This window comes from Perca flavescens, chromosome 20 (genome assembly GCF_004354835.1).
Source record: "Perca flavescens isolate YP-PL-M2 chromosome 20, PFLA_1.0, whole genome shotgun sequence".
Lineage (NCBI taxonomy): Eukaryota > Metazoa > Chordata > Actinopteri > Perciformes > Percidae > Perca > Perca flavescens.
In genome coordinates this window covers 12,705,634-12,719,129 of record NC_041350.1, presented here as the reverse complement: position 1 = coordinate 12,719,129, position 13,496 = coordinate 12,705,634, and the positions used below count along the sequence as shown (strand labels likewise).

General features: G+C 40.6%; 2 protein-coding genes and 1 long non-coding RNA gene across 6 annotated transcripts in view; 1 reads left to right on the top strand and 2 right to left on the bottom strand.

Moving 5' to 3' along the window:
• Positions 1-1,626: 1,626 nt before the first annotated feature.
• Positions 1,627-2,079, bottom strand: LOC114547415 (uncharacterized). The gene is made up of 3 exons (XR_003691153.1): positions 2,039-2,079; positions 1,865-1,906; positions 1,627-1,676 (listed from the first exon to the last, which is right to left on the bottom strand). It is a non-coding gene; the product is annotated as an uncharacterized LOC114547415 (long non-coding RNA).
• A 334-nt stretch (positions 2,080-2,413) lies between these two features.
• Positions 2,414-6,867, top strand: lgals8b (galectin 8b). Its single transcript, XM_028566071.1, has 8 exons — positions 2,414-2,634; positions 2,935-3,023; positions 3,892-4,102; positions 4,213-4,332; positions 4,495-4,521; positions 5,182-5,270; positions 5,439-5,604; positions 5,735-6,867. The coding sequence occupies exons 1-8, from the start codon at positions 2,596-2,598 to the stop codon at positions 5,882-5,884; spliced, it is 891 nt and encodes a 296-aa protein (XP_028421872.1). The 5' UTR covers positions 2,414-2,595; the 3' UTR covers positions 5,885-6,867.
• A 716-nt stretch (positions 6,868-7,583) lies between these two features.
• The window catches only part of zdhhc14 (zDHHC palmitoyltransferase 14), a 56,938-nt gene continuing 51,025 nt past the window's right edge, over positions 7,584-13,496 (bottom strand). For 3 of the 4 annotated variants that reach the window (XM_028566224.1, XM_028566226.1, XM_028566225.1), the window contains exon 10: positions 7,584-8,771. In XM_028566224.1, coding sequence (XP_028422025.1) covers positions 8,307-8,771 — 465 coding nt within the window. In that variant the 3' untranslated portion in view covers positions 7,584-8,306. The remainder of the gene's footprint in view (positions 8,772-13,496) is intronic. The other variant, XM_028566227.1, reaches the window with a different exon arrangement.

The window sequence follows — 13,496 nt, the reverse complement described above, 5'->3', positions numbered from 1 at the left end:
CAAAATAAAGGTACCAGCCTTGCTAATGTAATTTACGCGACAGACATTAACACAGCCTTAATTAGAAGAACATACGAAATGAAAAAGCATGGAAAACAACAGATTATTTACGTATACTGGACCATAGTGAAGGTCATTTACATAAGGCATCTCTATTATTTGAAGTTTTCTTTTACTTTCGTACTTTAGTAGCCTATTATATTCTCAGGTCTCTCTGAAAAAGAGAGAGGACTACAGACTTTCAGCTACTTAGAGGATAACATGTCTTTAATGTACCATTTATAACCATTTCAATATTCATGCTCAGTTGATTGCAATGAAAGTGTGTAATTGAATGAATCAATTTTGACTTAAAATTTGAGTCAAGGTAATCTAATGGACAAATACATAATTCTTCAAGTCCCAATCCTCTCATTTAAATGACGACTTCAAACTCTGAAAACTCCTTGTTGTAATACTAAATCTCTTATCAGTGGTAAGGTACCTACTATATAAATAACTATATAAAGTTTCTCAGTTCAAAGACACTTTGTGTTGTGTTTGGGTGAAAATGAAAGCTCATAATCTGTTAACAAAAAGTTAGAGACAGTCATATTCTGTTCAAGTTGTCAGGTGAACATATCCAATGATGAGCATCATAATAGACATGGCTGCAGCAGTGGCCTATTATTAATAATGGGATTTATATGAATTCTGTATAAACAGAAAAAGACCAGACTGAAATATCTCTACAACTATTGGATGGATTTTCATTAAATTTTATAAGGATATTCCTAGTCCCCAGAGAATGAAGCCTACTGATTTTGGCGATCCCCTGACTTTTAATCTAGGATGACATTTCACTTTACTTCACTTTAATGGCCACACGACCAAAGCGGTGGTATTTATTTTCAGTACAGAATAAATACAATGCAAGGATTAGAAATGTAGAGGCTGAGATCACAACAGTGCTGTTTTTTAAGTGAAATTAGTAATAAAGTAAGTTGATCTGGTTTATTCATGATCATTTTCTGCGGACGAAACTAGTCAGCCATCCCACTGCAGCTCCAACACCGGACACGGCGACAGTGGCAGCTCCTGACAGACCAGCTGCACCTACAGCAAGATACACAGGCTTTATATCAAGGTATGGAGCTACAGAGAAACTGAGATAGTATTGTTCTCAAGCTAAAAGACTAAATGTAACAGTGGCCCTATGGTCATCACAGATTAGCAGTAGCTGCTTTCAAATGTACCTAAACACTTATTTTGTTGTATACAGCACATGTTCAGAACAGAACAGCACACATTAACAGATTTAAGCTTATTAAGCTATATTGTGACTACATCAGCCAGTGGTTTGCCAGACACTTGTGATTTTATGTTGTTACACTTTGAAAAGTCATGGCACACGATTACCCTTTTATTATTGTTCAAGCAAAGATCATCACACCATTGAGATATAGCATTTAAAACCACAAGATTAACATTAATAAAAAATAAATAAATAAATAAAATAAACTTTTGGGTTTTACCTATTGCCTGTAAAGAAGCCACCAGACTTCCTGCTGCCACTGCTCCTCCGTTAGCAACTGCAGCTGTCGACATCATGCTAGCAGCATAGGAGCCTGCTGCTATTCCAGCTGAGGTGAAACCTATGGCTCCCAGAACAAAAGGAACCCCGACCGCAGCAACTACTGCACATGGACAACAACACAACACAGCAGAGGAAACCTTTGTAAAAAATGGTGTGCTAATTTGCCAGGCCACTTTAAAATTGATCATCCGCGCATGATCTAGCTACTAAGTTAAGCATGTACATGGCTTTTCTACATTAAAGAGTTGAAAAAGTAAACATATGATATAAGGCTTTCTAAAGTCTTACAAGCTCCTGCTCCTGCTCCCACTCCAATGGCGACAACTGCCTCTGAAACACAAAATTAAGACCAAAATCAACAGATCATCTTGCTTAATTAAAGACATTTGCTATGGTTAGTTAGTACCATCATCATCATTATTTTTTTTATAAGGAAAACACATAAATAAAACAGAAACTAACTCGGGTCCAATATGACTAAGACAACATATACTCATTCCAACAATGAATGAATATATAGTACATTGAATCATAGAATTTTCGGACCTATATCATACAGTCTTCTATGGCCTGACCCGTCAGTTTGTAGAGAAATAAACATATACAGTAAATAAAATGGAGTAAGACACTTCCTTAAAGAATGTGGCATGTCATCATCATGTCATCGAATAACAGGAAGTGAAATAGTTTTCATTTCTGTGTTATTATTATTATTATTATTATTGTTGTTTTTATTGAATTATTACAGAATTATTCATGCCAACCATGTTGTTTTACGATTAAAGTTATAAATTATAGCATTTAGATTCCGATAACCCTCCGTTGGTTGTTCAGCGGGCCTGATCACATGGTAGGATTGCGCATGCGCGCATGCTGTTCGGGGCTGATGGAGAGAAGATGCCCACTGCCATCATCCCCGTGTAGTGCAGGAGAGCTACAAACCTGTCATATTTACCGCAGACACCACCTCTGTTGTCTTTCAGCACAGCTGCATGTTGTAGTCTGACACAAGAAGCCCGATGTCTGTGGCAAATGCGAAACACACTGTCCTGAATCCGGTAAGAGGCTTATTATTATAATTATCTACCTCAGCCCTCTGATGCCATCATGCAATGATCAATAGACCCTCATGTGACGTTAGTTTGTATTAGCTCCAGCTAAACACTATGTGCAGCAGCAGTCTATAAACGGCCTGCACTGGACGTAAACTAATCCGAGATATCCGACGGTCAATGTATATTCTTGCTAATAAATGAAACACACAGGCGTTCGTTTAAGCTCCCTCGTATCAAGCAGCATGTCTTCAGTTTGTGTCAGTGCAGGTATCCAGCGCTTTAACGTCAACTCTCTCACCTCAGGTGATCCCATACACAGGGCCCATACCTGGAGGCCTGCACCCTGGGGAGATCATCATCATTCAGGGCACTGTGCCCCCAGATGCTGACAGGTAAATATATAATTAGAGAGAAATATGTAGAAAAGTCTTTTGGATAAGTCTTAGATGTGATTGGTAAACCCAAAGCATGTGATAGCCTGCTTTAATCTGGGGAAACGTCTAAACCCTGTTGTGTCTAGTTCAGTGGTCCCCAAAACTTTTTTTTTTAAAACCACAACACTTCCTGTACCAACCTCCACAACACATGTACGATGTATGTATTGACATCAACGACATCATCAGTTTGGATTAATTTTAGCTTAGTTCTGACTTTAATTGTTGCTCCTCCACCTGGAGGTCAGAGGTTAGGTTTGGCTACAGAACTGTGTGTTGCTCAAAGACACTTAGGCATTTTAAATGCTTGTGTCCTCTTGTCGAAGGTGGTCTTAAAACCTCAGACCATCCAATACCACTACACCACGCCATGGCTGGATTAACGGGTTCGAGGGCCTTTATTGACCCTTGAACAACTAATCTCTGTTGTGTGTGTGTGTGTGTGTGTGTGTGTGTGTGTGTGTATATAATGACTGTTTTGTCAGTTGCGGAAGATTGATTAAACACAACCTCATTTGTGACTATGCACCATGCGAGCATAAACTGAAATATCGAATTGAGCTTGAAAGTTAATTATTCGCCTTGGCAACAGTAGTTCTGTCAACTGTTTAGCTGAACTTTTAACCCCCTTTAATCATTATGGTTTTCAGTCAAAAATAACTACATTTTGACACAAGGCCTCTATACATGGACCTGCCTTTGTTGATATGGTACTTTGGAGGTGCAAACTCCACAACCCTTGTCATGAAAGTGAACTCCAAAGCCCTGAGGCAGTTGCCCACTTGGCCGGTTAATAATCCAGGCTCGGTGTGCTCCCTCTCTGCAGGTTTCAGATCGACCTGTCGAGTGGCTGCAGCACCAAGCCGCGCTCTGACGTCGCCCTCCACTTCAGCCCTCGCTTCAAAGGCTCGCCCTGTGTGGTGTGTAACACCCTGCTGCAGGAGAGCTGGGGCAAAGAGGAAACGCTCCATCAGCTACCCTACAAACGCGGAGCCCCCTTCGAGACTATCATATTGGTGCACGAAGATGTCTTCAAGGTCAGTGAGCCCATGCTCTTCAGGATGAAGGCTTGGCTAAACCTGTGTAGTACCTTAAAAAAGCAATTTGATTAATACAGTACTACTAAAGGATTTGTCTTCACCCATAGGTGGCAGTAAATGGCACTCACCTGCTGGAATACAAGCACAAAATTCCACTGAACAGGGTCGACACGTTTTCTATTTCTGGGAAAGTCAGGGTGCACGCTATTGGCTACATCCCAAACTCGGTAAGTACATTCCTATCCCTTTGCTTTATTTTGTCCTCCACTAGCTTGTCAGATGTGTGTTTCTTTTATAAATCTGATTTAATCATTTCTAAATAATACATTATTATTATAGTAATTAAATAAAGTATGTCTTAATCTCCAATGTGGCTTTTCTTTTTCTAGGCAATATATTCAGAATCAGGTGACTTGGTGAGTTTTTCCTTTTGCGTCATCTACATAAATCCTTTGTGCCTAAATGTTCCCAGTATCTTGTGATGCTACTAAAACTGGATCACATTTCCTAAATGATTCCTTTGTTTGTGCACTGAAGACTGTGAATTTCAGAATGCAGCCCTCAGACTTTTAAAGGAAATTTCTTGTTTATTCTTATCTGACTACTTGTGATTCTATACTTCTTTTTGTTATCAATAATGGTGCATTCCCAGATCTTAGCAATTAACTTGATATGTACATTCTTATTACTGGTAGGAAGGATGACCCAAACTATGAAAATAACACCAAAGTTAGTTATATCCTTTCACTTATAACACAATTTTCACACCACTAAATATTTCCCATTTCTCCCATATACATAATATAGCACTTAAACCTATCATCGTGCATGCTTTTGTATTTTTTAACCTTCATGTATGGAGGCCGATACTCCTCCACTGCTGCAGCATCTCATATTTACACAGGCATGAACAAATAGTTTGGAAAAGAGAGTAGAAAAGAGCTATAGATAGCATGTTGGGCCATAACTACACTGAGCATTATAGAGCAAATGATTTAGAGAAACTAATCTGCAGAAATAATCGATTATAGAAAATAATTGAATGAAATGTATCAACTATTATGTTCTCATCCCAGAGCCTCCCTTACAAAGGCAGTGTACTCAAAGGACTGAGCCCTGGGCAGCACATCACAATCAAAGGACAGGTCAGCATGTATCCTCACAGGTAAATGATTAGGTGATTCAAGTAACCTCGACATAACAAATAAAAGCAATCTGGTGTGCACATCTCACCAATTTGTTTGAACTATTAATGTAAATCTCCCCTTTGGTAACTGCAACGATTCTTAAAAAAAAAAGACGAAGATTTACCTCTAATCCACGTTTCTTCCAGTTTTACAGTGAACCTTCGCAACAGCAGGACAGAGAACATCGCTCTCCATCTGAACCCTCGCATGAAGTCGGGTGTGTTCATCAGGAACTCGTACCTGAGTGAATCCTGGGGTCAGGAGGAGCGGGAGCTGCCCTTCTTTCCCTTCTCGTCAGGGGAGTACTTTGAGGTAGGAACAACCTACAACTTAGAAGGTTTATTTTGAAAGTGCTTATGCAGTCACTGAATTGGTTGTTTATCTCGTCACAAGTTGTATGTCTGCAATGATTGACTATTCCTCAGTATTTTTGTTTTGTCAGATTCTCATCCTCTGTCAGCCTCATCAGTTCAAGCTGGCAGTGAATGGCTCACACATGTTTGAGTTCAGACATCGGGTGCAGGATCTGAGCAGCATTGACCAGTTGGAGATCATGGGGGACCTGGAGCTCAATGATGTTAAACTGTGGTGACTCTGAATTCTAGAGTTACGCAGAAGCCAGCGTCACAGACACTGTTGTGTTCTGGTTATCGAAGGCTAAATTAGCTTAGCTGCAGTGACCCAGACAATGGATGCTGAAAACGACCAACCCAGTGCTGACTTCAGGTCAGGTTAGTCTTGCAGCAAACATAGGTCACTGATTTTAAGCTAGTCTAGCATTTTCGGTGACCAAGGTCCATGGTCAGGCCCTACCATGGAGTTTTAATGGTCCATGTTTCCAGTCCTGGCTAGACAAGTGGTGCATGGGAGTTAGCTGTGCTGGAGCATCAGGCTGTGAGCCCCCATGACGGTTTACAGCTACAAGTTAGGTTTGCCTTGGTTCATTTCTTATACTGTCTCTAGTGCATCTCTGCTGTAATATGCCCTTAGTGCACTGTATAATTAAAACTGGAAATATGTTTAATGTTAATAAGCACTTGGCTTTTTTTAAATGCCAAGACAGTCAGCAAATACAAACAATGAATGACATCGAAGGGCTCCATTCCTTTGGAGCAAGGTCCAATAAAGACTAATTTATTGTACAGCAATTTTAAAAAGCTTTGAATCATTACTAAATAATTCAGAAATGAAAATATTTCAAAAGGTTTTTTTTTTTTTTTTTTTTATATATAAATAGGACCTGCCTACTTAGGGCATGCCCACACGACATGTAATGGTGCAGCAGAACTCAAGCACAGTGCAGTACAGGGTCCGTTTAATATATAACCATTTCAATAACCTGAAGGAATAACATTTTGCAATCTTTCTGCAAACTGTAGAATATAGTAGAATCCTGTATCTGTGACCATCTCGTATCACTGCTCTCCCACTCATTGATGCAATGAATGAAAAAAAACAAACAATCTGGGATATTTCTTTTCAAATGTCAGTTTTTCTTTTTGCATTATCTGTTGTAAAATACGTATTCCCTATGTATCATAAATGATTTAATAAATGAATGTGTTGCTATTATCATTTTGTGTCCACAGTTTGTCTGTTTGAGTTAAACCTGAAATGATATTTGGCTACTAGGGGGCAGCACAACAGGCTGTAAACACAGATATTTTCACATTAACGTTGGCATTAAGTGGCTTATTTACATATCCAGCAGACCCGAAGCAACATTAGCATTTAAGAGTCATGTCAGTGTCTACCAGAGTCTAATATTCACTCTCCTAACGTGTCTAACTAAATGCTCCACCTTCTGTTACAGACAACTATCAGGTAGCAAAAAACTTTTGTTTTTGCTGTCAATCTTTGCAAGTTCTTTACTAGAACATGTCTTGTGTCTGATAATTTTGTTAAATCCAATGTAGTTTTAATGTTAAACTACACTTTCATCAGCAGTACTCCTACTCAACCACAAGGTGGTAGAAGATAATTGAATGTTTATTAACTGCCTTTTTACTACCCAGACACCTTTACCAACCACTGCCAGTCAGTGAACTCGAGATCTTTTTTTCTTTAAGGCATCCACAAATCACTTTTAGGGGCCTGACCAGGACTTTGGTCAGGATGAATGGAAGACTAAAATGGCCTACAGAAATTCTTCATAAATGTTTAGCAACATTCATTAGAAATACTTGTTTTTAAATCTGCCTCATTTACGCCTAATACAGACATCTGTCACAAGATGAACTTTAAAGGAAATGTTATCACAAGACTCACATTATGACTTCTCAATCTCAATGCAATCTTATCTGATAAAAAGTTGTTTTTATTAATATCCACAGGAAATATAATTTGTAATAACCATGGTACAGTACAATAGTCTCTTGTTTTTTTAACATAGAAAAAGCAGGATGATATGCAACATGATGACATCAACCATTGCACTGCTGAGAATGTCCCAGAAAAAAGGCCAAAGACATTGTCCAATCAGCAACAGGCAAATAGGCTAAAGTTTGTTGTACAAAAAAAAAACCTGTCAGACCTTTGATCCATTGACAGAAATTAATCATTTCGACCAAAAATGTCCATATACTGTCAAAATCTTTTCTTGCTCGACATGGCTCACAGACATACGCCACTTTGAAAAAGAAACTCCCCTGTCCAGTTTCCAGGAGCAAATGGAATATGCTATTTAAAAAAAAAAGAAGAAGAAAGAAGCTGATGTCTGAGTTGTCATACAGGCCACTGCACTAGAAAACATCTTTCCCTGTTCCAGCGGAGAGGTTCGGCAAGACATTGGCTGAGGACAACTGGTTTCATTTCGGTTCAGTTACATTCCATTCAGTTCCTAGCAGCTGAATTTAAACCACAGCCTTTTTCAGTTCTCAAGTCCTGCTTAAGGAGAGAAAGGAAAACTAATTGAGGGTGAGAGCGAGCTGGTCCAAACATGGCACAGGAGAGTTTTGTGGGTTACATGTTTTCAGGAGAGAGGAGGTGGGAGGAGGAGGGTATATATCCCATTGTCAGACAGAGCTGAGCTTTACCAATCCTCTGACAGAGTCCTCGTGTAGGGAGTCCTGGCTGGCTGGATTGTAGAAGCCGGCCTGCATAGTGTGGCTGTGACCCATGGGGCTGCCGCAGGGAAGCATACCTGGCGGCGAGGGCACTTCCTCTGGGGTGAGGAAGTGGCGGTGGGCCACCGGCTCCTGGAGAGGGTGGCTGTGTGTGTGGCTGTGTCCGTGGATTGGCAGCATGTCTGTGGCCTCGTGGCAGCTGAGGCTGGGGGTGGACGTCGGAGGGGTGGGCTGGCCAAGGGGAAGTGAGGTGCAAGGGCCGCCCAGGGTGAGGGAGGCGCGGCCAGGTAGAGAACCCCCATTTTCAGGGGAGGCCGTCAGGATGACTGGCTGGCTGCTCTGCTGCTGGAGGAGAGGTGTGGCGGCGGCCTGCAAAACGAATTTGGTGCTTTGAATGCACTGGTCTTGGTCACACTGAGAGAAAGCAGCAGAAAGCAAGAAAAGAAAAGAGTACAGGAAGGGATGTGAAATACAAAGAGATAGATAAGGGGCCGGAGGTGAATGACGGAAATAGAAAACAAATAACATTGAGGTAGTGTTGAAAATAGAAATGAGAAAAGACAAAACAAGGAGCGGGTAAGTGATAAGGGAGAGAAAGAAAAAAATATGTTAGTACCCGTGTTAGAATGCAGAGCCACACAAAAAACCTGAACCAGCACGATCATCCGCCCCAGTAAAAACAGATCTGAGGTCAGCTGACAAGAGTTGAGAGAAAAAAAAAAGGCCTATTAAGTCACTGCCTCATGACTTATTGATCTCTATTGCTTTGCTTTACAGTGGAAATCACACGTCTAAAAGTGGAGCAGAGTAACTGGGTTAGGCCACGGGGAGTCATCAATACCACACATTAGCTACAGGGAGATTAGCTTTAGCCCTATTAGCCCTTTATCACCACAGAGCAATCATGTAAAGAGACCAGTTACAGATGAAAGGTCACTAGTTGAAGAAAAGTGAAGAAAGTACTTTGACGCCTGCTTCCAACCCTCTCCACTCCCAAAGTCTGACTGACAAGAAATTTGATGCACAAAGGTTAGTCCCCGACATCTCACCTGTCTATCTCAGTCTCACTGACCTAAAAAGAGCCGATTACTGATGTGATTTAAAGGTCCAGTGTGTAACGTGTTTAGTTGTTCATTATCAAAATCTGTGTTGCCCGTTCACAAACTTGTCCTTTTTCATGAATATTTACCACCACCATCAATTCCAAGTATTCCTTTTGGCTTGAAATTTTACATTTGCATTCGCATGAACTGGGGTAGACGCTTCATATTCATGCGCCATCTTGAAATACGTTAGCCCGTAAGGGACATACATGACATACTGCTCCGCCTTTCGCAGATGCTGCTAATGCTGCTACTGGGTATCATAGCTTCCCGACCCTGGCAAGTTTGAAGAAGGAAACATGGAGGACCACATGTATTCAAAATCTAAAATTTCAGGAACAGGAGTCTTCTTCACCCAGAAAAAGAAAAAGGATATTGAAAAGAGCAAGAGACCGGCTTTTTGAAGAGTGAAGGCTACCGTAGCTGTAATATGTACTTTGAATTGCGTGGTGCAAGAGAGTTGATTGCGATATCTGATCTCAACGCTAGATGGGAGAAATTCCTACACATTGGACCTTTAAACAAAGTTGAGCTACCTTTGACAGTAGAAGATGTGACTAAGTATTATCAATCCTCTTATCAACTGCTCTCGACTTATCACCTTTACGAGCCTAGAAGACTAATTTGAACAAGGGTTATTTGACTGAAATGACATGGAAACCTCACTCACAGCCACGTAAGCGCAGAGCTACATCATCAGTAGTGTGTTGGGACAGAAAATAAAATGGAGATGGGGATAAAAGGAATAAAGCGCTTTGTCCTTTTCTTTCTACTTTTAGGCCCACTCGTGTTTTATAAACAGTCATAGCTAGACTGACTCAGCACTGTCTATGCCCAACGGCAGACCGACACACGCAAAACTACAAGGAACAATATGTACATAGACGGCTGATACTCTAACCTTGGACAGCAGACAGCAAGTGAAGCAGCACAGGCCATGTTCTGGCTTACACACGTGATGAAACAACAAGGCTAAGAGAGCTTTTTCTCTCATTAAGAAATGTTACCCTACATTTAACGCCTCGATTTCATGACTGTAGTCAACATGACAAAGCGAGATTATATCACTCAAAGTGGTAGAGGGTTATTTTGAAAGAAAAATATACAAAATTGCAATGGGTCTAAATATAATATTTTATATAATATTAAATATAATATTTTCCTGCTGAAACGATTACTCGATTAATTTATTTGATCCATAGAGGTAGAAGCAGAAACAAGTTGGGAGATGTGACGCATAATAAGTTGTCCATTCAGCAGACACTTGGTGGTACGTTTGGTTGAGCTGGCCCGAACAAGAAAAACACAAAACTACCGCCTTTCTGTTCATTATTTCATCTTCAATAAACTTACTAAACAGGGTGAATATTGATTATATCAAGCTCTTATGGGAACAAAGTTGGGCATTTTCAGTGACTAACACTGTCATTCATGCAGCAGACGGAAGTAAGAGTGAGTGGTAAAAACTGAAACGAGGCTGTGGTTTGTCGGTCCCTCATCCCTCACTGTGCAATCAACAAGGAAATGGTAGTTGATCAAGTTGTGTGTATTGTGAAACAATAGCTCACATCTCACAAAGGAAAAAGACCGAGAGATAAAGAAGGAAGGGAAGGGAGACAAGGCCAAAAATAGAAATACAAGGCCAAAACAGACTGTTTACCATGAGGTAAAAGGACAGGTTCACCCAAATTATTAAAAAAACAACACATTTTCTCACTAGCTTAGAGTGATATCTACCCATGCAGATATTGCTGGTTTTATTTAAAATTTGTTTTATTAAACAAATGCTCACAGCCTCCCCCCGCCACCACACACACATCTCTAAGTTTTATGTTACAGGTTACACTGTTACCATGGCAACCCCTTACAAGGTTTTCCACATAACCAGATTATAATTTCCTTCTCTGCTGTACTTGTCACCTCTATCTCTCTCACACACACTTCATGTACATTCACACACTTTCTCTAAATAGCACCCGCCCACACACCTGTAGTAAACAGACAAAAGTGATGGGAGACTTTTACTCATCGTTCTTTGAACGATTTGACTAAATCAAGCCAGCAGCAGCCTCTCCAAATCCTACTTGATGTTACAATACAATGTGGACTTGAAATGAGTGGTCTAGCCAGCATTGGATTTTTAAGTCAAACAAAGCAATGAAGTGAGTTGCATCAGTAGATGTGGGTAGTGAGGGGTCACTCCTGATGTGTTACCAATGTGGCCTGATACAAATGGATATTAAGTAAACAGCTGACTATCAGTGTGCAGATAAATGGCCAGCAGCTGGCACAATAGCACAACTCTCGCTGTTCATCATGACCACTACCGAAAACAGATGGCTTATAGTTATTTCTGAATGTGCGAATGTAAGGGGAGGTTCCTCTGGCTCTCAGCATATTACAAATAGTCCACACATTTAGGACCTGGAGACAGATGACATTCATGCTCGACGTCTCAATGAGAACTGACAGGCTGAGGTCGAGTGTGGATGAGAACAAGGAGATGACTGTGGCACAGAGGGAGGGCACCAGTGAAATACGTTTAGTAGCTGTGTGTGAATAGGCCTTAAATCTAGCATGTAATGTTGAGGTTAACGGCTAAACTGAACAATAGTAGACTTGTTGCTTCTTTTCAGGCGCCAGATGGAAACTGGTCAGGGAGGTCAGAACAATGTCCTCTTCATGACACCAGCTATTCTCTCTACAATACAGGAGGAGGAGAGGTTTACTGACTGTGCCGTACTTTCACTTCGTGAGTTTGTACAAAATGGTCTGACGCATTATGTATTATGTCTCTTTGATTCCTGCTCATTGTTTTTTTTTGGCCCACTGCAGTCTTGGATTATCAGGATGATGAGGGAACCTTTAATCTTACACAGTATTATGTACAGATAAGCAAACTGTAATACAGGAGAGTGGATGAAATCAGGGACACACACACACACACACACACACACACACACACACACACACACACACACACACACACACACACACACACACACACACACACACACACACACACACACACACACACACACACACACTTACTGCTGACCTAATTCACAGGCAACATGGAGCAACACATGCAAAATTGAAAACACTCACTCGCTCTTTGCAATCCAGAGGAGTTTCATCCGTTTCAATCTAGTGAGATGAGAAAGACTTACTGGGTTTGCTTTCCCAGGACAGAAAGAGAGAAAAAGGTGCAGCTGGTTTGGAATTCTGCAGTGTGTTGAGAATTAAGGGATTGTTTAATTGAAGTGTTGTTTTAAATAGTTTGACCTCATCTGGCCTTTACCCTCTCTGCCTAAGCTACGTTATCTAGGAAAGCCGTTAAACCAACTGAAAATGTTTACCATTTCAATCAGACACAAAATAATATGAGGCATGGTGCCTGTAGTTTAAGTTCCTCAAACTGACATGGGTCCAAGTTGGTTTGCCTCAATTTGTGAGAGCTGAATTTCTGTTTCTGGTAAATGAACGAAAGACAACAGCTGTAGATCCACTCTGTCAGACAGGCTGCAGTGAAAGGTGCTTTGTCTCTGTGAGTCATGCCGACCACGGTCTTGCCCTCTACAAGTCCCAGTATGTCCCGGGTGAGACTGGGCCAAAAAGTAGTGTAGCCAAGCAAATTTCGGACCGGTGTATTGAGACGACTCAAAATTTTAATGTTCTAACCCTTTGGTACTATATGAAATCTTAGACTTTTTCAAAGTATTTATGGTCTGCATTTTTTCAGCACTAGTATTTTCACAGTATTCTCTTTCTGTAATTATTTCTAGTAGTTTTTATTGTAAGTGTTGTTAGTCCACCATTCCCATGCAAAATTCCAATTATTGACTGACTTCTTTATTAAAATGACATGAGTTTGTTTGGCTGCACTGTAAACAGATACATCTGATGATCTTCTGTTATTCTGACAAAGTAGCTGCTCAATGAGCATTTCCTCTAGTATTAAACCACACTTGTGGTTACAACCAGCAACCACAAGTGTCACCAAATGAACCATGACTGATTTCTTCAGGATTATAAC

Excerpts from the sequence above, each read along its gene's own strand:
- lgals8b (XM_028566071.1), top strand. The coding sequence starts at position 2,596 with ATGTCTGTGGCAAATGCGAAACACACTGTCCTGAATCCG. Across the intron at positions 3,024-3,891 it reads GTGCCCCCAGATGCTGACAG|GTTTCAGATCGACCTGTCGA; the intron begins GTAAATATATAA and ends CCCTCTCTGCAG. Across the intron at positions 5,605-5,734 it reads CGTCAGGGGAGTACTTTGAG|ATTCTCATCCTCTGTCAGCC; the intron begins GTAGGAACAACC and ends TTGTTTTGTCAG.